General features: G+C 39.8%; 1 protein-coding gene across 1 annotated transcript in view; it reads right to left on the bottom strand.

Moving 5' to 3' along the window:
- Positions 1 to 19,008, bottom strand: part of LOC129835347 (ventral anterior homeobox 2-like) — a 34,588-nt gene extending 15,580 nt beyond the window's left edge. The window contains exons 1-2 of the mRNA XM_055900959.1: positions 17,913 to 19,008; positions 13,520 to 13,707 (exon numbers count right to left, since the gene is read on the bottom strand). Coding sequence (XP_055756934.1) covers positions 13,520 to 13,707; positions 17,913 to 18,168 — 444 coding nt within the window. The 5' untranslated portion in view covers positions 18,169 to 19,008. The remainder of the gene's footprint in view (positions 1 to 13,519; positions 13,708 to 17,912) is intronic.
- Positions 19,009 to 20,665: the final 1,657 nt, after the last annotated feature.

The raw sequence follows: 20,665 nt of genomic DNA, 5'->3' as shown, positions 1-20,665 counted from the left end.
GTTCCCCAGATAGGATATGAACATGTCATGAAATTTGAATTACAGGAAATGAGCTGTAAAACTGCAACATTTTCTCTCTGACCCATGGCAATGTGTAGAATTGCAGGAAATTTGCTTTAAAAAGGCTAAATGCTAAATGTGTAGAATTGTATGAAGTTAGTTGCTTCCTTCACTACACTTTCAGCTTTTACATGATGTCTCTCTGTCTCTGTTCCTCTCTCTCAGACATCTGTGGGATTATGTAATGCTCCAGACGACTGGCCAGACACTGTATGTCTAGGAGTTACTGAGAACAATGCACAGCGAAATACATTCACACACACAGAAACAGAGAGAGAAAAAACACACACACACACACACACACACAGAGAAACAGAGAGAGAAAAAACACACACACACACACACAGAGAAACAGAGAGAGAAAAAACACACACACCTACACTCAGACCCCTGTTATCTGCAACCTTATTGAAAGGCATTAACAAAGACCAAGACAACAAATTAAATTGTAGGTTGTAGTCGGTGCAAAACCCCACAGCAAAGCAATTACTGAGTGACAACAGATAAGTAGATGGGAGATTCTCAGGTGTTAAATCACCTGGGAGGAACACAAGAGAACAGCATCCAAACACATTCAGATACAGTATGAGGAAAACGTAGTATTAATTATGGCAGGCTTAGCAACCGTCTACACCAGCAATCTGTTAGGAAACCAGATGGGAAGTTGTACAATAGCACCTCTGACTGAAGTTTCTTGCGGGGAAACACAAAGCTATTTTATTTCTATTCTATTCTAGTCCTGTTCTGAACAGCGTGGTTTTTCCTGGTCCGGTCATTAAATGTGGCCAGGAAAAACTCCTGGCCCCTACATACAAATTCCGTGGAGCACTACGACCGTTAATGTCAGTCTAGAGAGAGGAGGTCCACAGAAGGAGAGGGACGGAGGGATGTCACACACACACACACAGAGGGATAGAGGGATGTCACACACACACACAGAGGGATAGAGGGATGTCACACACACACACAGGGATACAGGGATGTCACACACACAGAGGGATAGAGGGATGTCACACACACACAGACGGATAGAGGAATGTCACACACACACAGACGGATAGAGGAATGTCACACACACACAGAGGGATAGAGGGATGTCATATGCATAGAGAGAGACAGAGTGATGTCACACACACATAGAGGGATAGAGGGATGTCACACACACACAGACGGATAGAGGAATGTCACACACACACAGAGGGATAGAGGAATGTCACACACACACAGAGGGATAGAGGAATGTCACACACACACAGACGGATAGAGGAATGTCACACACACACAGACGGATAGAGGAATGTCACACACACACAGACGGATAGAGGAATGTCACACACACACAGAGGGATAGAGGGATGTCACACACACACAGAGGGATAGAGGAATGTCACACACACACAGACGGATAGAGGAATGTCACACACACACAGACGGATAGAGGAATGTCACACACACACAGAGGGATAGAGGAATGTCACACACACACAGAGGGATAGAGGGATGTCATATGCATAGAGAGAGACAGAGTGATGTCACACACACATAGAGGGATAAATGGATGTCACACACAGAGGGATATAGGGATGTCACACGCACACAGACGGATAGAGGAATGTCACACACACACAGAGGGATAGAGGGATGTCATATGCATAGAGAGAGACAGAGTGATGTCACACACACATAGAGGGATAAATGGATGTCACACACAGAGGGATAGAGGGATGTCACACACACACAGACGGATAGAGGAATGTCACACACACACAGAGGGATAGAGGGATGTCATATGCATAGAGAGAGACAGAGTGATGTCACACACACACACAGGGATACAGGGATGTCACACACACACAGGGATACAGGGATGTCACACACACAGAGGGATAGAGGGATGTCACACACACACAGAGGGATAGAGGGATGTCATATGCATAGAGAGAGACAGAGTGATGTCACACACACATAGAGGGATAGAGGGATGTCACACACACATAGAGGGATAGAGGGATGTCACACACACACAGACGGATAGAGGAATGTCACACACACACAGAGGGATAGAGGAATGTCACACACACACAGAGGGATAGAGGAATGTCACACACACATAGAGGGATAGAGGAATGTCACACACACATAGAGGGATAGAGGAATGTCACACACACATAGAGGGATAGAGGAATGTCACACACACACAGAGGGATAGAGGAATGTCACACACACATAGAGGGATAGAGGAATGTCACACACACACAGAGGGATAGAGGAATGTCACACACACACAGAGGGATAGAGGAATGTCACACACACACAGAGGGATAGAGGGATGTCACACACACACAGACGGATAGAGGAATGTCACACACACACAGACGGATAGAGGGATGTCATATGCATAGAGAGAGACAGAGTGATGTCACACACACATAGAGGGATAAATGGATGTCACACACAGAGGGATATAGGGATGTCACACGCACACACACACACACAGGGATGTCACACACACACACACACACAGAGGGATAGAGGGATGTCACACACACACAAATGGATAGAGGGATGTCACACACACACAGGGATAGAGGGATATCACACACACACAGGGATAGAGGGATGTCACACACACACAGAGAGGGATAGAGGGATGTCACACACACACACAGGGATAGAGGGATGTCATACAGTGGGGTAAAAAAGGATTTAGTCAGCCACCAATTGTGCAAGTTCTCCCACTTAAAAAGATGAGAGAGGCCTGTAATTTTCATCATAGGTACACTTCAACTATGACAGACAAAATGAGAAAAAAAAACTCCAGAAAATCACATTGTAGGATTTTTAATGAATTTATTTGCAAAATATGGTTGAAAATAAGTATTTGGTCACCTACAAACAATCAAGATTTCTGGCTCTCACAGACCTCTTTAAGAGGCTCCTCTGTCCTCAACTCCTTACCTGTATTAATGGCACCTGTTTGAACTTGTTATCAGTATAAAAGACACCTGTCCACAACCTCAAACAGTCACACTCCAAACTCCAGTATGGCCAAGACCAAAGAGCTGTCAAAGGACACCAGAAACAAAATTGTAGACCTGCACCAGGCTGGGAAGACTGAATCTGCAATAGGTAAGCAGCTTGGTTTGAAGAAATCAACTGTGGGAGAAATTATTAGGAAATGGAAGACATACAAGACCACTGATAATCTCCCTCGATCTGGGGCTCCACGCAAGATCTCACCCCATGGGGTCAAAATGATCACAAGAACGGTGAGCAAAAATCCCAGAACCACACGGGGGAACCTAGTGAATGACCTGCAGAGAGCTGGGACCAAAGTAACAAAGCCTACGATCAGTAACACACTACGCCGCCAGGGACTCAAATCCTGCAGTGCCAGACGTGTCCCCCTGCTTAAGCCAGTACATGTCCAGGCCCGTCTGAAGTTTGCTAGAGAGCATTTGGATGATCCAGAAGAAGATTGGGAGAATGTCATATGGTCAGATGAAACCAAAATATAACTTTTTGGTAAAAACTCAACTCGTCGTGTTTGGAGGACAAAGAATGCTGAGTTACATCCAAAGAACACCATACCTACTGTGAAGCATGGGGGTGGAAACATCATGCTTTGGTGCTGTTTTTCTGCAAAGGGACCAGGACGACTGATCCGTGTAAAGGAAAGAATGAATGGGGCCATGTATCGTGAGATTTTGAGTGAAAACCTCCTTCCATCAGCAAGGGCATTCAAGATGAAACGTGGCTGGGTCTTTCAGCATGACAATGATCCCAAACACACCGGGCAACGAAGGAGTGGCTTCGTAAGAAGCATTTCAAGGTCCTGGAGTGACCTAGCCAGTCTCCAGATCTCAACCCCATAGAAAATCTTTGGAGGGAGTTGAAAGTCTGTGTTGCCCAGCAACAGCCCCAAAACATCACTGCTCTAGAGGAGATCTGCATGGAGGAATGGCCCAAAATACCAGCAACAGTGTGTGAAAACCTTGTGAAGACTTACAGAAAATGTTTGACCTCTGTCATTGCCAACAAAGGGTATATAACAAAGTATTGAGATAAACTTTTGTTATTGACCAAATACTTGTTTTCCACCATAATTTGCAAATAAATTCATTAAAATTCCTACAATGTGATTTTCTGGATTTTTTTTCTCCTTTTGTCTGTCATAGTTGAAGTGTACCTATGATGAAAATTACAGGCCTCTCTCATCTTTTTAAGTGGGAGAACTTGCACAATTGGTGGCTGACTAAATCCTTTTTTGCCCCACTGTATACATAGAGAGGGATAGAGGGATGTCACACACACACACACACACACACACAGGGATAGAGGGATGTCACAAACACACAGAGGGATAGAGGGATGTCATATACATAGAAGGATAGAGGGATGTCACAAACACACACAGGGATAGAGGGATGTCACACAGAGAGGGATAGAGGGATGTCACACACACACACACAGAGGGATAGAGGGATGTCACATACACAGAGAGGGATGTCACACACACACAGAGGGGTAGAGGGATGTCACACACAGAGATGGATGTCACACACACACAGAGGGATAGAGGGATGTCACACACACACACACACAGAGGGATAGAGGGATGTCACACACACACACACAGAGAGAGGGATAGAGGGATGTCACACACAGAAGGTATTAGTAGAGCTGTGTGTGTAAAGGATTCTCACAAGTTGATGTTTGAAAACAGAGGAGTTATGTATCTCTTTAATACGTCCTCAGTGCTCCTCCCTCCTCCCAGGGTATTACTAAGATAAGGATCAGATCCGCTCTCTAAGTCTCTGCTCTTTCATCTGTCTGTCTGCCGGTCGATCTGTCACTTTCTCTCTCACTATCATGTCTGTCTGTCTGCCGGTCGGTCTGTCACTTTCTCTCTCTCTATCATGTCTGTCTGTCTGTCTGCCGGTCTGTCTCTTTCTCTCTCTCTATCATCTGTCTGTCTACCGGTCGGTCTGTCTTTCTATCGGTCTGTGTGTCTCTTTCTCTCTCGTGCAAATCCATGGTCAGTACAGCACAGATTAGAATAGATTACCTCTTGTTTCTGTTAGTATTTAACCTGGTATTTATCTTGCATTAAGTTCTGCAAAAAGACTGTGTTGGAAGGTTATACACAGGCATGGCAGACCTGCATGTCTCTACAGCCATTATCAACACAACATACATGCACACATTTACTGTCCTTCACTTATTCTATTTTACTTAGTGTCCTTCACTTATTATATTTAACTTAGTGTCCTTCACTTAGTGTCCTTCACTTATTATATTTAACTTACTGATCTTCACTTACTGGTCTTCACTTACTGTTCTTCACTTAGTGTTCTTCACTTACTGTTCTTCACTTACTGTTCTTCACTTAGTGTACTTCACTTATTATATTTAACTTACTGTTCTTCACTTACTGTTCTTCACTTACTGTTCTTCACTTACTGTTCTTCACTTACTGTTCTTCACTTAGTGTACTTCACTTATTATATTTAACTTACTGTTCTTCACTTAGTGTTCTTCACTTAGTGTTCTTCACTTAGTGTTCTTCACTTAGTGTACTTCACTTAGTGTTCTTCACTTAGTGTACTTCACTTAGTGTACTTCACTTAGTGTTCTTCACTTAGTGTTCTTCACTTAGTGTTCTTCACTTAGTGTTCTTCACTTAGTGTACTTCACTTAGTGTACTTCACTTAGAGGACTTCACTTATTATATTTAACTTACTGTTCTTCACTTACTGTTCTTCACTTAGTGTCCTTCACTTATTATATTTAACTTACTGTTCTTCACTTACTGTTCTTCACTTACTGTACTTAACACACAAGTCTCTAAAACAAACATGGTTGTGGATGTTTTCCAGCAGCTCATCAGCCTATCTAACTGTGCATGTTTAGCAAGCTTTGCTGCCTTGAAAGATCAAAATATATCTCAATATTTGGTCACTCACAGCTGCTAGCTCTGACCAGCTTGTGTCCAAAGCTCCACATGAACTAGTGGGATTCCATTCACTCTGTAACTTAGCCCTCTACCACTTGTCCCAGGGCAGGAATAAACCAGTTTTAAACAGCCCCTTCCACCATAAATCATGTATTTCCCTGGATGGGCATTAGAGAACAATAGAGTGACACAATGCAATATGTGAATAAAATAAGGCCTGGTCATGGTGGAGCCATGGTTAGTACTAGGTGGGATGGGAACAGTGTTGTGAAGCTATAGAGAGGTCTGGGATTCTATTTGCAAACGTGTATCATTGGCCAGAATTCAGCCCGTTTTCATCGTTGCTATAACGTAATAATACCAACATTGCAATAACATGGAAACTACGTTGACTCAACATCTTTATGCCAAGGTCTCAGAGTCAGGTGACAGGTTAAGATACCTTGTCATTATTTACATAAGTGAAAAGATAAACCCTTACTAACTTAAGTATTTGGGGGAAAATGTTTGTATTTTTGGTCTAAATTATAATTTCAGTCGGAGTCAAAGGTAATTTCAGTCAACCATTTCAGTAAAAGGAATTTCTGTACAAGTAATTTCCGTAAAAGTCCATTCCGTAAAAGCAATTTCGGTAAAAGTATTTTCACTAAACGTGGTTTCAGTAAAGGTCAGTTCTGGTGATTTAAGCATTGTACTCCAGGGCAGCCCTCACCTAGAAGACATTCCTTTCTCACATTGTGGAATGTAGCTTATCTAATGAAAAGGTAACAGCATGAAAGGTGCTAACATTTCTCCATGTGAAAGACAGTCATTAGACCCCGTTTGACATGCATCTGAAATGGCACCCTATTCTCAATATAGTGCACTATTTTAAACCAGAGCCCTGTGCATGAGTAGGGTCCTACTATAGGGAGTATACACTGAGTGTACAAAACATTAGGAACACCTGCTCTTTCCATGACATAGACTGACCAGGTGAATCCAGTTGAAAGCTATGATTCCTTATTGATGTGACCTGTTAAATCCACTCCAATCAGTGTAGATGAAGGGGAGGAGACAAGTTAAAGAAGGATTTTTAGGCCTTGAGACAATTGAGACATGGATTGTGTATGTATGTGTGCCATTCAGAGGGTGAATGAGCAAGAGTGCCTTTGAACCGGGTATGGTAGTAGGTGCCAGGCACACCGGTTTGAGTGTGTCAAGAACTGCAAAGCTGCTGGGTTGTTCATGCTCAACAGTTTCCTTTGTGTATCAACAATGACCCACCACCTTAAGGACATCCAGCCAACTTGACAAAACTGTGGGAAGCATTGGAGTCAACATGGGCCAGTATCCCTGTGGAACGCTTTTCGACACCTTGTAGAGTCCATGCCGCAACGAAATGAGGCTGTTCTGAGGGCAAACGGATGTGCAACTCAATATTAGGAAGGTGTTCCTAATGTTTTGTACACTCAGCGTAGGGTGCCATTTCTGCTCATTCCCAGACTAAGGCGTTTCTCAAGCAAGCTGAAAATGTAGCCTACTCTGTGGACTGATAGACAGAATAACAGAATTGAAAATGTATTAATATTATAAAAGATTACAAGTGCATGGGATGAAAGTGCTCCAAATTGTATGGAGGTATTAACCGAGGGTCAATCCAAAATGTACTTTTAAGCTTTTATGTAAAACAAGGAGTCCGAGAAAACAATTGGAGAAAACACAAACAAGAACAATTGGGGTGCCCAGTCACAGAACCATCCCGAAATGGAATTTGAGTGTTTCCTCTATAGCTGAGTAAATCATTTTAGCAGTGAACAGAAAGAGAAGTTAGTGACAGAGACAATAGTAACACAATTACTCTGCCTTTAGGAATGTATTTCCTGATATAATATGAACATTATCCCTCCTTGAAGCCGTTAAGCCTGCTGGAACAGACATCCCCAAGAAAACTCCATAGCGTGCCAAGGGTGCGAGGCTCCCCGCCGCGTTACATGGGAAGGGGGAGCCACCTGCTGGGCTCTGGGGAGAGGCGAGATGTTGCCTGAATTAGGGAGGGGTTTGACTTTACAGGTTATTCACCCGACTCAAATAGTTTGTAGGTTCGCGTTTTTCGTCATGAATCGTGTTCTGGAGGCAGCTCTGCAGTGGTCACTAGCTGGCACAGCCACAAAGTAATAACATCTGATTTGAAACCGAACCCTAACCACACTGATAAGCCTAATGCCTAACCCTAACCTTAAATTAAAAATAAAAAAAACATTTTTGTTTTTAAGAATTTTTACAATATAGACAATTTTGACTTTGCAGCTGGTCCATCTAGCAAAAATCGCTCACTTCTGCCTAACGGACAAGACTTCTCCCAATAAACGTCAACCTGCAAATAGTTTGCTTTCATGTAGCTCTTGGTGAACTCAAGGCTTTTACGCACAACTGGCCTGGAAACTTTGTTTTATTAACTGGGAAACGGTTTAGGTAGCCCGAAGCATATTCAGACACCTCATTGAATAATTTGTCTGTTGAACAGCAAAACACGCACACTATTTTATATATTTGTCTTTTTTTATTAAATTAAACTGTTAAAAGGTATTTCCCGTATGTATTTATGCCTCATTGCCTGGGCAATTTTGATACGTGACCAAACTAATTCGAGTTACACCTGGGTCAACGACCATATCCCCAAACACATGGCGCTTAGGAATCCGCGCAAATGTCTTAACGAATTTCGGAACAATAAACTATTTACGTGACTGACGTCATATTATATGAGCGCAATATCACAAGTTAGGCTATATCTGTTTGTGTGCATACGTTGCCCCCACCACCCCTTTAATAAACTTACTAAACTTATTGTAAAATATATATATTTTTAGGCCCAATATTGTCGCGACTGATATTTCGTGTTAGCCAACTATAATAGGCTAGTGAATATAAATGGGCTTACAATGTCAAAATTGAGGTATATGTTACAGCATGGAAGCATTTTGGGCTAAATTATGCGTTATTGGGTGTTATTATGAAGTTATTGGATGCGCTAAGGTTTAAGCTACGAGCATATTCCATGTATTGGATTTAATTCGTATTAGGCTTGATCTCTTTTAATGATCAAATTAAGTATAGCATTTGATGAATTCAATCACTTATTTTTGAATGGAAAGAAATCGACAAGAGATGTCATAGCATGGAATGGGCATTTAGAAATATCAGTAAGTGATGAACATGTTGATGTAAACATTGTTCACAGTGGCCAAACCATCCATGACATAGTCCCGCCTCTTCTTTTGTTTTGGCCCAACTGCAAAAATATTATTTGTGTTGCTCTTGGTTTGAAGTTTACTGGTATATTGTGATAAAATTAGATATAAGATTGCAATAGTTGTCTTTTTAATGAACTTGATGTGTCTTTTCGTCGCATGATTGTTTGTGTGGCTATAGCAAATTGGACATGGTCGACAATGGTGGTAGGTGAACCTTCTTCCCTTCAATATGAGGCTGCATGGAGATAGACTATAAATCAAAATGCTGTAGATAGAATGTAGACCTCTAGATATTTCATATTGTGAAATAAACTTGACTTTGAATGGAAATATTTGAACGAGGGCGTCACTGGATGAATACGAATGAGATTGGCTAAACGCACTCAGAAATCAGAGTACATTTTTTTTCCCAAACGTGCATTTCGGTTATCACCGCCTCCTTGAAATTGAAAATGCTAATTAAATCGTGTTTCTGACCATCAAAGTAACATTTTGCCTTGAGTTAAGATGAGTTCGTATTGTATTCATAAAAGCTATTATTTCCACGCTAAATCCTGCATTTCACGAACGCTCTCTCACAACGGAGAAGCAATGTGAATGCTTTCAAACCACACATATAGGCCACTGTACGTTGCGTAAGTGGACCTGGAAATCAAATAACCATATGGCTCCTTTGAAAGCCTTGATGGCAAAAACGCAGAAAGATCCTAATAATAATGTGTTAAACTTCTATAGCGCTGTTCATAGAATCTCAAAAGCACTTCAAGAGCAGAGGTCAACCAATAGAGGCCACGTCTTTGAATGACACAGCTAATAGCTTTGGCTGCATCTCAAAAGTATTATAGCTTGCTTTCCTCGTCTCGTCTCCTCTCCCTCATTGTCATTGATCTCTCTGTATAAGGGCAGTACAAATGCGCTGGAGAATTGTCCATTTATCAGATATGTGTAATAGTACACCTAAGTGTAGGCTAATTGTTCTGTTGTTGCTGTATCTATATAGTGTAGGCCTCCATACCGTATGTGGATCATGTATACATTCTTTGTTTATATATTCTGTCTGTATGTTCTGCTTATTGTGGTCAGCACTATTTCACCAGGTCAAGTTCCTGGTAGCATACATATAAATGTACATGGTGAATAAAGTTGATTCTGATTCTCATTGGTCCTAAATCGAGGGAGATGCCGTTGAACTAGAAACGACTTGGTCTTGAACTGCCCTTTCGACAAATAGGCTGGGGCCTATAGCGTCTCTAACAAGTGTTTTCATTCACACCAACCATTTGACGATAATCAACCCTGTCACTCTCTCATTTTCAGGAATTAACGTACAGGCTACACATAGGTCTAGCCTACTAAATGTGTTGCGGAAATTATAACTAGACATGTAACTCGTTTAGTTCTATAGGCATAACTCGTATAATTACACCAGAGGCATATTAATGCATTAGTTGACAGTAAACATAAAAGGTTCTGGATCCTCCGTGTTATCTATCAAATTTTAGTTGCCAATCGTTGTTTTCGCTCACACCATGTTGTGGTTCCTAAATGGAGGGAGACGCAGTCTTGGACAGCCCTTTGACAAGTGGGGCCTATAGCATCTCTAGCAAGTGTTTTCATTCACACCAACCATTTGACGATAATGAACCTTGTCACTCTCTCATTATCAGGGATGACCGTATAGGCTACACATTACGTTAGGTCTACTAAATATATTGCGGAAATGATAACTTAACGTGTAAATAGTTCAGTTCCTATTGGCACAACTCGCTTCAGAGACATAGTAAGGCATCAGTTGACAATTGAGGCCATGGATCCTCCATGTTTTCTATCATATTTTAGTTGCCATTTTTTTTCTATTCTTTCACGCCATGTTTTCTGTCATTCGCTATCATTGCTCTATCCTTCATGTGGAGGACACAAGCTATAGTATAGCCTACATCCATCCATTTTTCACTTGTTGTCTAGAGAAGTTTGTTTTATACAACACACTGTATCGTTGCAAAAAAGTTTAAATAATATAAATATATTAACATTATCGTTATTGTTATTATTATAGAATACTTTCTGTAAAGCGCCGAGGGCGTTATGGTGTTTGGTTTACTTACAAGAGATGCCTGGCTGATGGGGCTACTGTGAATTCCCGCAAAGACACGTCAGCACTGATAATATATGTTATGAACTCGTAGATAGGCCTCAAGAATGGAGCCATTACGCAAATGCTAGACTTTATGATGATGATGATTGCATGGAGTTTCCGAATAAGACATTGGTTGAGTCTTAGATATAATATGTCTACATCTCGTGCTTCTCCTCAGTGGACACATCTAGTCTACATGACAAAAGTTAGGTATAAAATAATTCAGAGACATTATACAATAGAATCCCACTGAGCACACCACGTCATTCCAATTTGGATAATAGCGCAATATTTGTTTGAGAAGTTGATCAATGAGATTACCACCTATATTCACCGACTCAAAGTAACAGCCAAACGTTAGTAGAATGTCCTATGTGCTATCACTAAAAGCCAATTCTACCATCTAAATTCTAAAAGCACAACCAAATTCCAGTGGAAAAAAACTATGTCTGAATTTTTGGTTTAGTTGTCACCCAAATGTCTATCAATGCGCTTTCAACCATTTAAAAAGGCACAGCAAAGTTCAAATGGGAATACCAAGTCAGATATTTTATTTATACAACAGATGCATGTGTTATCACTCTGCTTCATCTAATAACAGCGCCAAATTACCTGGATTGCAGTTGAGATTACGTTAAAAAGTACATGCCTCAGATTATTACAGCAATTTTGAAGATCTCTCCACAGACCTGCGATGACCTATGCATGCTATCCTGAACATGCACGCTTTATATGATTACATAATAAGACATGTGTAGTTACAGTAACCTCAAAATGTGGACATGGATGTGTTCCTCATTTTAAGGTTGAATGTTACATTAGTTTATTAAATAACCTTAATTTTGGGCTATTTACTCTATTGCAAAAGTAATATTGAATAGTTTTTGGTTGACAACGCAACCAAATATCAACATTTGCCACTGATTTTTAATTCGAGCTTAATTCCAGTCTACAAATTAATAATTGATATGTTGGAATCACATCGCTACCAAAAAACAAAGTAGAACTAAATCAAATCAAACTTTAAATATCTCCTTCAAACTTTAAATATCTCGTTCAAATGTTGATATTTTGTTGCGCTGAAAACCGAAAAATTCTATATTATATAACTAGGCAAGTAGGTTAAGAACAAATTCTTATTTATAATGTCGGCCTAGGAACAGTGAGTTAACTGCCTTGTTCAGAGGGTCAACGACAGATTTTTACCTTACCTGCCGCACCAATATCCCTAAATATCATTACATTTTAAATCAACCAGAGCTTGAAACCCAAGGCCTATTGTATTGTCTATTCTTAGTTGAATTATGGGTTCATTTAAAGTATGGTCAAATTTCATTTGCTCTGTTAAACCTACCCGTTGGAATAACTTCGATAGCAACCGTGACTCCATTTCGTTTTTAAGTGGAGATCTTTTAACAATCATTCTCATGACAGCACATTGGCAATAGTCAGTGACAAATATCATAGTGGGGCTTGGTTAAAAACCCTGGATGGGACACCAAAGGGTAGCTGTAGATAGATCAATTCTCCAGTAGGAGGTGCTGCCCAGTCTATTGTTTTTCTTCCTTCGGATACACCAAGATATGATATTGGTTTAAAAGTACAAATTCAAACATATGTTATACAACGTTGTATGTTACAATTTGGTTACCATGATGACAAAATCCTGTGATTGAAATTTTACCCTAAAAAACTGTTCGTTGATTACTTTTTTCAACTCCAATGCATTTTCCACGAAGATTCCACTTCACAATATGTTAACACATTACATTAAAACAACGTTGATTCAACATGTTTGTGTCCAGTTGGATGTGACTGCACTGCACAGCGATTAGTTATAATGTATGATATAACCTCAGCCTAATAAGTTACCTTTATCAAACCAATAAGCACACCACCACAGGGATAACAAAAAACATGTTATTTAAACTGGTATAGAAACTATTTAAACATGAAACTCAAACTGGGTCAAATAAATCTAATCTATTATTTGAATATTTAGGCCTATACAAATTGGGACTCCTGGAGGTACTTACTATTTGTCTTCATTGGTACAACAGGATATCAATCTATTATCCATACCTCACCACAACTGAGGAAATACTCTGTCAAATGATGTCTGTTTCTTACCTGTGTCTCAGACAGGTTCAGCTGCCTCGCCAGCTCAGTGCGCTCTCGGCCGACTACATACTGGCAGCGCTGGAACTCGAGCTCGAGACGGTAGAGCTGCTCTGCCGTGAAGGAGGTCCGCGTGCGTTTTGGCCTGTCGAGGTCGAGACCCTTTGGCAACACGATCTCCCGGATGGTACCCTTAGCATCTGTGGATATTGCAGCCGGACAGTGTGAAATGTCACAATTACAAATGTCACAATGCTTAACATTACAATTGCATATACTGTAGTACCAATGTCATCATTTTTTGGACAGACCAGGAAAATATAGTTAAACATCGTGCTCCTTTATGGCACAAATGTGCGCTTTCATATAGGTAGGGCCCACGCTATTTTAGAATAACCTTGAAGTGACCATTATTTTCAGTATGAGGAAATTGACGTGTAGTTTGCATTCTTGGGAATTATACTGTAAGCTAGTCAAGTTACTAGGGAAGGAAATACAGAAAGGGCGTAAAATAGTATATATTGTAAGAATGGCAATATCCGTAAATACAACTCAATGCACCAGATAATAGGTCTAGCCGTTATGTTAAGGTTCTGATGCCTTAGAATAGTTTACCCATACTTCCAACTGAGCGTAGGCTACATTAGGCTCTCTCATGGAACTGGAAGTAGGGTCAAATAACAGAAATGTAAAAAATCTGAATACCTTTGTTGCACTGCAATATGTTTGGGGAATATTCCCAAAAAGTAATAGCCAGAAGGCCGGAAAATGAGAGCTGAAAGAAACATCCCTATCACATTACTAAATTATACCTAATTTAACTAAATATTACGTGCACTGTCTGCCTCAGCGAGAGCGAATGTTTGGAGACCATGTTTTCAGAGTTCTATTTCAATTGTACTTTTGCATTTGCCATGCGTCCTAGAACCCTGGAGAATGTAGCCTAGCGTAACATAGGCTAGTTGATGCATCAATACACGTTTAATATAGCAATTTATGGGACAATATTAAATTGTTTGGTTCAATACATACAACATCAGGACATGCGTGTTTTTATATCAAATGAGGTAATATGCCAAGTCTTGCTATGGGGAATATGCTATTAATCCAATACCAAATAACTGTTGAGTGCAAAACTAATTGTGCAACATTATCTTGACAAGTTTAAAGTTGCTATAAGTCCAAACTGACTGTTAATGTAGAAGGAATAGAAAAATATATATTTTTAAACAAAAATGTTAACACGTCTTACGTAGTCACAGTGGTCCCATGCATAGCCTACAACCCGCCCTAAACAAGAGATGTCTTTAATACTAATCAGTCAGCCAATACTAGACATGGTTAAAACAAACGAAACGCTCCTCAAGTAGGCTAGAAAGAGGGACGTGTTTTGACTGAAAACAATGAAATAATGTAGGTCCACTGTCCAAAAAAATTGACTAATCAAACTAAATATGAGAATAAAATATATCAACCAAATGTTTTCTAAATCCCTCACCGAAATCGGAAGTTAAACAATTTCCAGTATTTCGAAATAATATAGTCTTTACAATAGATAGGCCCGCCTAAGTGATATATACATCTGAAACATAACCCAGCTGGTTCCCTCAATAAAATACAACTGTCAAATGAGGTATAGCCCTATAGCATTTCTGTCGCATAATGTTGCGCCTAAATCCATATCAATTCCCCAGCAAAACGTCCATCAAATTCTAGAAGCTTCAGAATTCAGAATTCCTTGACAGAATGGAACATAGGCCTATAATCTAAATACATGCCTCTGGGCCTACTGCCTCGTGACCACCATTAGGTCTACTATCTGTTTCCTTTGTCATTGCGGTCACGTGAGTGGTATATATATTTTGAGGCTACTTATATGGTTGCACCATTGACTACTGGCCATAGATTGCACATTTTATAGATATTTATTTTTATGTATGACGTAGACTACCATCAGTGACTCCATATGTGTTCCCTACACTGGAAATAGCATCTATGGAGCATAGTCTCCGGCACCATAGCCCATCTGCCATGGCATGCAAGCATGGTGTTAGCCAGAGCGACATGCAGAGATTCATTCTAAAATGTCTGATTTCCAACTAATACATCATCCATTAATTCCTAACACGCTAGATTAAAATCATCTCAATGTTAAACGTTACAGCAGGGCCTCAAAAACAGTTTGCACGCGCATCGGGACGTCGCAGGTCAGACATGCTGACCTTTCGCTGACCCCGGGTTCTCACGAGGTATCCAGCGCGTTCAATCGTCAGCTTTAAAAACATATAGTGACACCAGGGACTGCGGATTTAGCTTGGATTCAGCGCTCAGCTCGCCCTCACCACATCTAATCAAACTCGGTCTACCGCGGAGGTCGTTGCCTGCTACAGTTACCGGCTTTCTATTCAGATTCAGCACCCACCAAGACACCGTTTCAAGGCCTGGGCATGAGCATTTAACTAAATTATGTAGAACTTTCCAGTGGGCAATGTGTATGATCATCATTGTTCAAATGAATGGGCCAGTTACACATTTGGTGAAAATCAAATTGTGCGCACAAAGGGGGCAAAGTTTAACTTTATTTTGTGATATTGATATTGTCAGTGCCTACATGTCATGTTAGCCTGATATGCATCCCACATTGGTGTGAAAACTATCCCGGTAAGGGATATGGATATTATATTTTTGAAATTAATGGTCAACTTGAAAATGATGAATAGCATAAGCTTAAATAAAATGTATTTGCTGTTCACTATGACTATTATTTAAAAAATTAAAAAATACATTTTAAAACTGTTGATAAGAATAGTCTTCCCAAACATGTTTTTTTGCTACCTGTATTATTTGGGGTTTGTTGACATCAAAATACATTTTACAGCCCTGCAAAGCAGTGCAAAGACATATAAGCACTAAACAAAACTATAGAGATTCATATTCAATTCATTGAATTCTAAGTTAGTCAGTCACATAGCCTAATTACTATCGACTATAAGACAAGTAAGTATAGCATTTTATATAATTTTGGTCACACTTTTAACAATGTGCCATGTTTTAACAATGCACACTCCTGAAACTATTCTAACGTTTTAAACATAAACATTTGGAAGGTAACTGGTATACACAAAATATGAAAAACCAATACTTTCCTTATAGATTTGCAGTTAATATATTTTTTTAAATTCTGAAAGATGCATGGCTGTGTGTTTGTTGTGCTTTGAAACGGGAATTTTGCTGAGGAGGATGTTTATTGTCATAATTTACTACAAACTATTGAAACACTATTGCCATCATGGCTGCATACGATCATAAGATCTGTCGATGTGCCATTGAGCAAGGCACTTAACCCTAATTGCTCCTGTAAGTTGCTTTGGATAAGAGAGTCTATTTAATGACTAAAATGTTAAATATTTTGTTTCCCTGTCAACACGTTTTAAAATAGATTGTAGGCCTTAAGATCCACAGAAATACATTTGATTCATTCTTAAAAATAAATATTTAGTTTTTAGTATTTTATTAGAATCCCCATCAGCTATTGCTGAAGCAGCAGACACTCTTCCTGGGGTTAGTTCTTTTCCTGGGGTCTATTTAGTGAGTCTACATATTTTGGAGAATTCCATGCAGAGGTGACGTAGAGCTAGAAAGGTGGTCCCCTTTCTTTTAAACAAAGAGGGCGTGGACAATTTAGATGATTTCTTATCCCGTTTTTGATAACAATACCTTAACTCAAACAAAGGCAACAACATGACCACGAGTAAACACACACTAAGACATACACATGGTGGTTTGTGTTTTAAAAGTATTTTGTTTGCCAATGATTACTGAATCATTTGTTGGCTCATATAGTACAAAGCAAGTACTGCTATTATTATGTGATCATATAATGTATATTATGATACTGATTATTATTATATAAATTGGGATTGATAATAGTATTGATGTAAATACATGTGATGAAGTTTGAATAGTTGAACAGTTAAAAAGAAAATCTAACCTGTTGTCAGAATATATGCCTATATTTTAATGTTGAATTACATTGGACATATATAGTATTAAATCTTCATCTGAATATGAGAATACCTTCAGATTTTATTTACAATAAATCACTTCAACTATTGGTTTATTTGTAAGTGTAAAAGTAGTATAGTAGTAGCAGTGTAGTAGTAGTTAATATCGAAGTAGGGTAATATTAGATAATTGCAATAGTGGTATAGATGTAAATGTATCCTTTAAAAAAATAATAGCCTAGTAATAAAGTTAATTTAATGAACATTCTCAAATCTTAATAATTGTGAACCTCTGGTTTTGTGCAGTAACTTTTGCAGACAATCTGTGCTCTCTTTCTGCAATTCATCATTCTAGATGTACATTTTCTCAACAACAAAAAAAAAAAGAATATGTTACTAACCTCGAACTAAAATCCTCTGGCAGTAGTCTGGGTCCACTGGGTCCAGTTTATCATGTCCGTCTTCACTGGAGGAGGTGGGGGTAGACGCCGATGTACCCGCGGTATCGGTTGTACTCTGCACCGGCGACCTGCTCCCAAGTTCGGTATGGCATTTGTCCATCCGGTTACCGTACAGAGAGTTGGATCCACGGTGGTGGTGGTTGTGGTTGCGATCCTCAGCGATCCCATCGCCCATAGTCGTAGCTTGATCGAACATCGATTCCAATATTGGTGTATAGATCTCCTGTATTCTTCACCTCGTTATTGGGCAGTTATTGCTATTCTTTAACTTGTTTTCCTCCTTTGCAATAGTTATATTCAGATATGGTGGGGGAGACCACACCACAAAGTAGATCCAGCTAGGCTACAAACCAGAACCAGCCTCGCGGACCTGCGACAGACACGAGCTGCCCTGCAAGTGTCTCGGCATGTTTCAGCACTATCCTGCGGCCCGAAGTAGAGAAGAGAGATGGTGGATGTGGTGAGAAGGAGGGGGCCCTGTGGACAAGCCAGATAAGGAGCCTCCTCAGCTATAGGACCGCGCTAAACCCAAAATGCATGTTGTACGTATACAATGAGTGTAGCCTACAAGAGGAGACCAGATCTATGACCAAAGAAACTGGGAGGTGCTATACTTGTTCACCCACGTAAAAATTAACTGAAAGACAATCGTGTAACCACCAGCATGGTCTATCTTAGTCTCTGCAAAGCCAGTCAGTTCACTCTGCATTCAAGAAAGGAAACTTTTTCTCCAACCATGCACCCCAGAGCATGGGCTTGAAATCAGTTACTTTACCCCCGTTTTACTTGCTGGTTTCGGCGGCGCCGTGGTGGCATGGTCACGGCTGTTGGATTGTTGGTGGTCTGCTCGGGGTCTTCTGCATTTGGAGATCGCAATAATGTCTGTGTAGAAAACGTTGAGGAGGGGGTGTTCAAATGGGGGAAATGGTCACATAAGGTAAAACGAACCATATGATGGCCATGCCATTCTTGTGTATAACTATTGTATGATTTTTTAGATAATATTGGTGGCTGTAGTTTTTTTGTCTTGCCGGTTTTACAGTCGTATATGGACAATATTGTAATGACAGGGTGCACTAAAGTGGCTGTCACTAGTAACGTAATATCCGGTTTGCTCAGGCTAGTCTTTGATTGGTGAACAGACTCAGATCGGTTTATGTAGTATATGGTCCAAGGAACCCCTGTTTTTTATTCTAATTTCTAAGTTTAAGACACTATAGACCCCCCCCCCCCCCCCCAACTAGTTTAAACTGAATAATAGACGTGTTGTAATAGACGTGATATACTATGCATACCTATAGGATATTATAAATTATTTCAACGCTATCGAAAATAAACTGGCTAATCGAAGCCTGGAATAAGCAATGGGTGCAATAAGCTCAGTAACCACAGTAGGCTATTTTGCCATGATCTTTTTTAGAGGTAAATCCTGAAATTCCCTTGTACAAAGCCGTAATAGCATCTCACGAAAACTTTAAAGAAAAGAGAGGATGTTTAGAGTTGAGAAGTTTAGAGAACGTTTAAAGACCACATTTGCGTAAAATGCACATAGTCCAAATCAAATTGTATTTGTCACATGCGCCGAATACAACAGGTGTAGGCCTTACAGTGAAACACTTATTTACTAGCCCTTAACCAACAATGCAGTTCAAGAAATAGAGTTAAGAAAATATTTGCTAAATAAACTAAAGTTAAAAAAATTAATAAAAAGGTAACAATATAAGATTACATAACAATAACGAGGCTATATACAGGGGTCTGTACCGAGTCAATGTGCGGGGGTACAGTTTAGTCGAGGTAATTTGTATATGTAGGTAAGGGTAAATGGACTATGCATACATAATAAACATCGAGTAGCAGATGTGTAAAAAAAAAAAAAAAAATGCCCCCCAAAAATTGCCTATAGCTAAAACTGCAACGATAAACCCGAAGTGCACTGCAACCACTCATTAGCCTAGGTTACATTTCGGAGTTCACTATAGATCTTGGCCTATTGCAACAACAAAAAATACGGTTATTATAGTTGATAGTACAATGCATTTTGCACAACTCATGCACAAGACCTTTGATGGTAAATAGGCTTTTTTCAACTATAGATGCAAAAGTTTGTCCTCGAGCGTTCCTAGTTTGATATATTTGCAACATAGTCTTAGTTGGAAAAGTTGAAATTCAGTCAAAGTTTAAATGCCTAGTTTTTTCTCAAATGTATATATTCACAGTTCTTCAGAAACGCATGAACTGTGCTAAATGATTTAGCCTTGTTCCATCGGTCCATTAGGCCTAATATTGACGAAGATATGAACAACACTTGGGCTGCTTTGCCCAAATTCACATTTAATAGCAATGGGTTCTATTGTTGTATGTTCTCAACTAAAGCTTTCACTTATTTTGAGTTCATTACATGCCTACCGTTGTTGTGACTGCGCAGTATAGCCCAATTGTGGCTGTTGCGAATTGTAACTGGGAACAACCGCAGGTGGTTGTCTGTTGTAGGCCTATACCCATTTACAAGGCACAAAACATCCACATTGGGAATGAATGGGATTACATAATTACAGTTTCGCAATGTAGGAAGGTAATAATTATTAAATAGCTGATTATTCGTTTCAGATGTTGTAATCTGTGAATGCGTTGAATGTACCTGTCAATCAAATCCCACACTCAGCAGTAAGATAAGAGAGGACTGATTGCCA

Source organism: Salvelinus fontinalis, chromosome 36, assembly GCF_029448725.1.
Source record: "Salvelinus fontinalis isolate EN_2023a chromosome 36, ASM2944872v1, whole genome shotgun sequence".
NCBI lineage: Eukaryota > Metazoa > Chordata > Actinopteri > Salmoniformes > Salmonidae > Salvelinus > Salvelinus fontinalis.
Note: the sequence above shows the minus strand (reverse complement) of the source record. Positions and strands in the feature narration are given on the sequence as shown.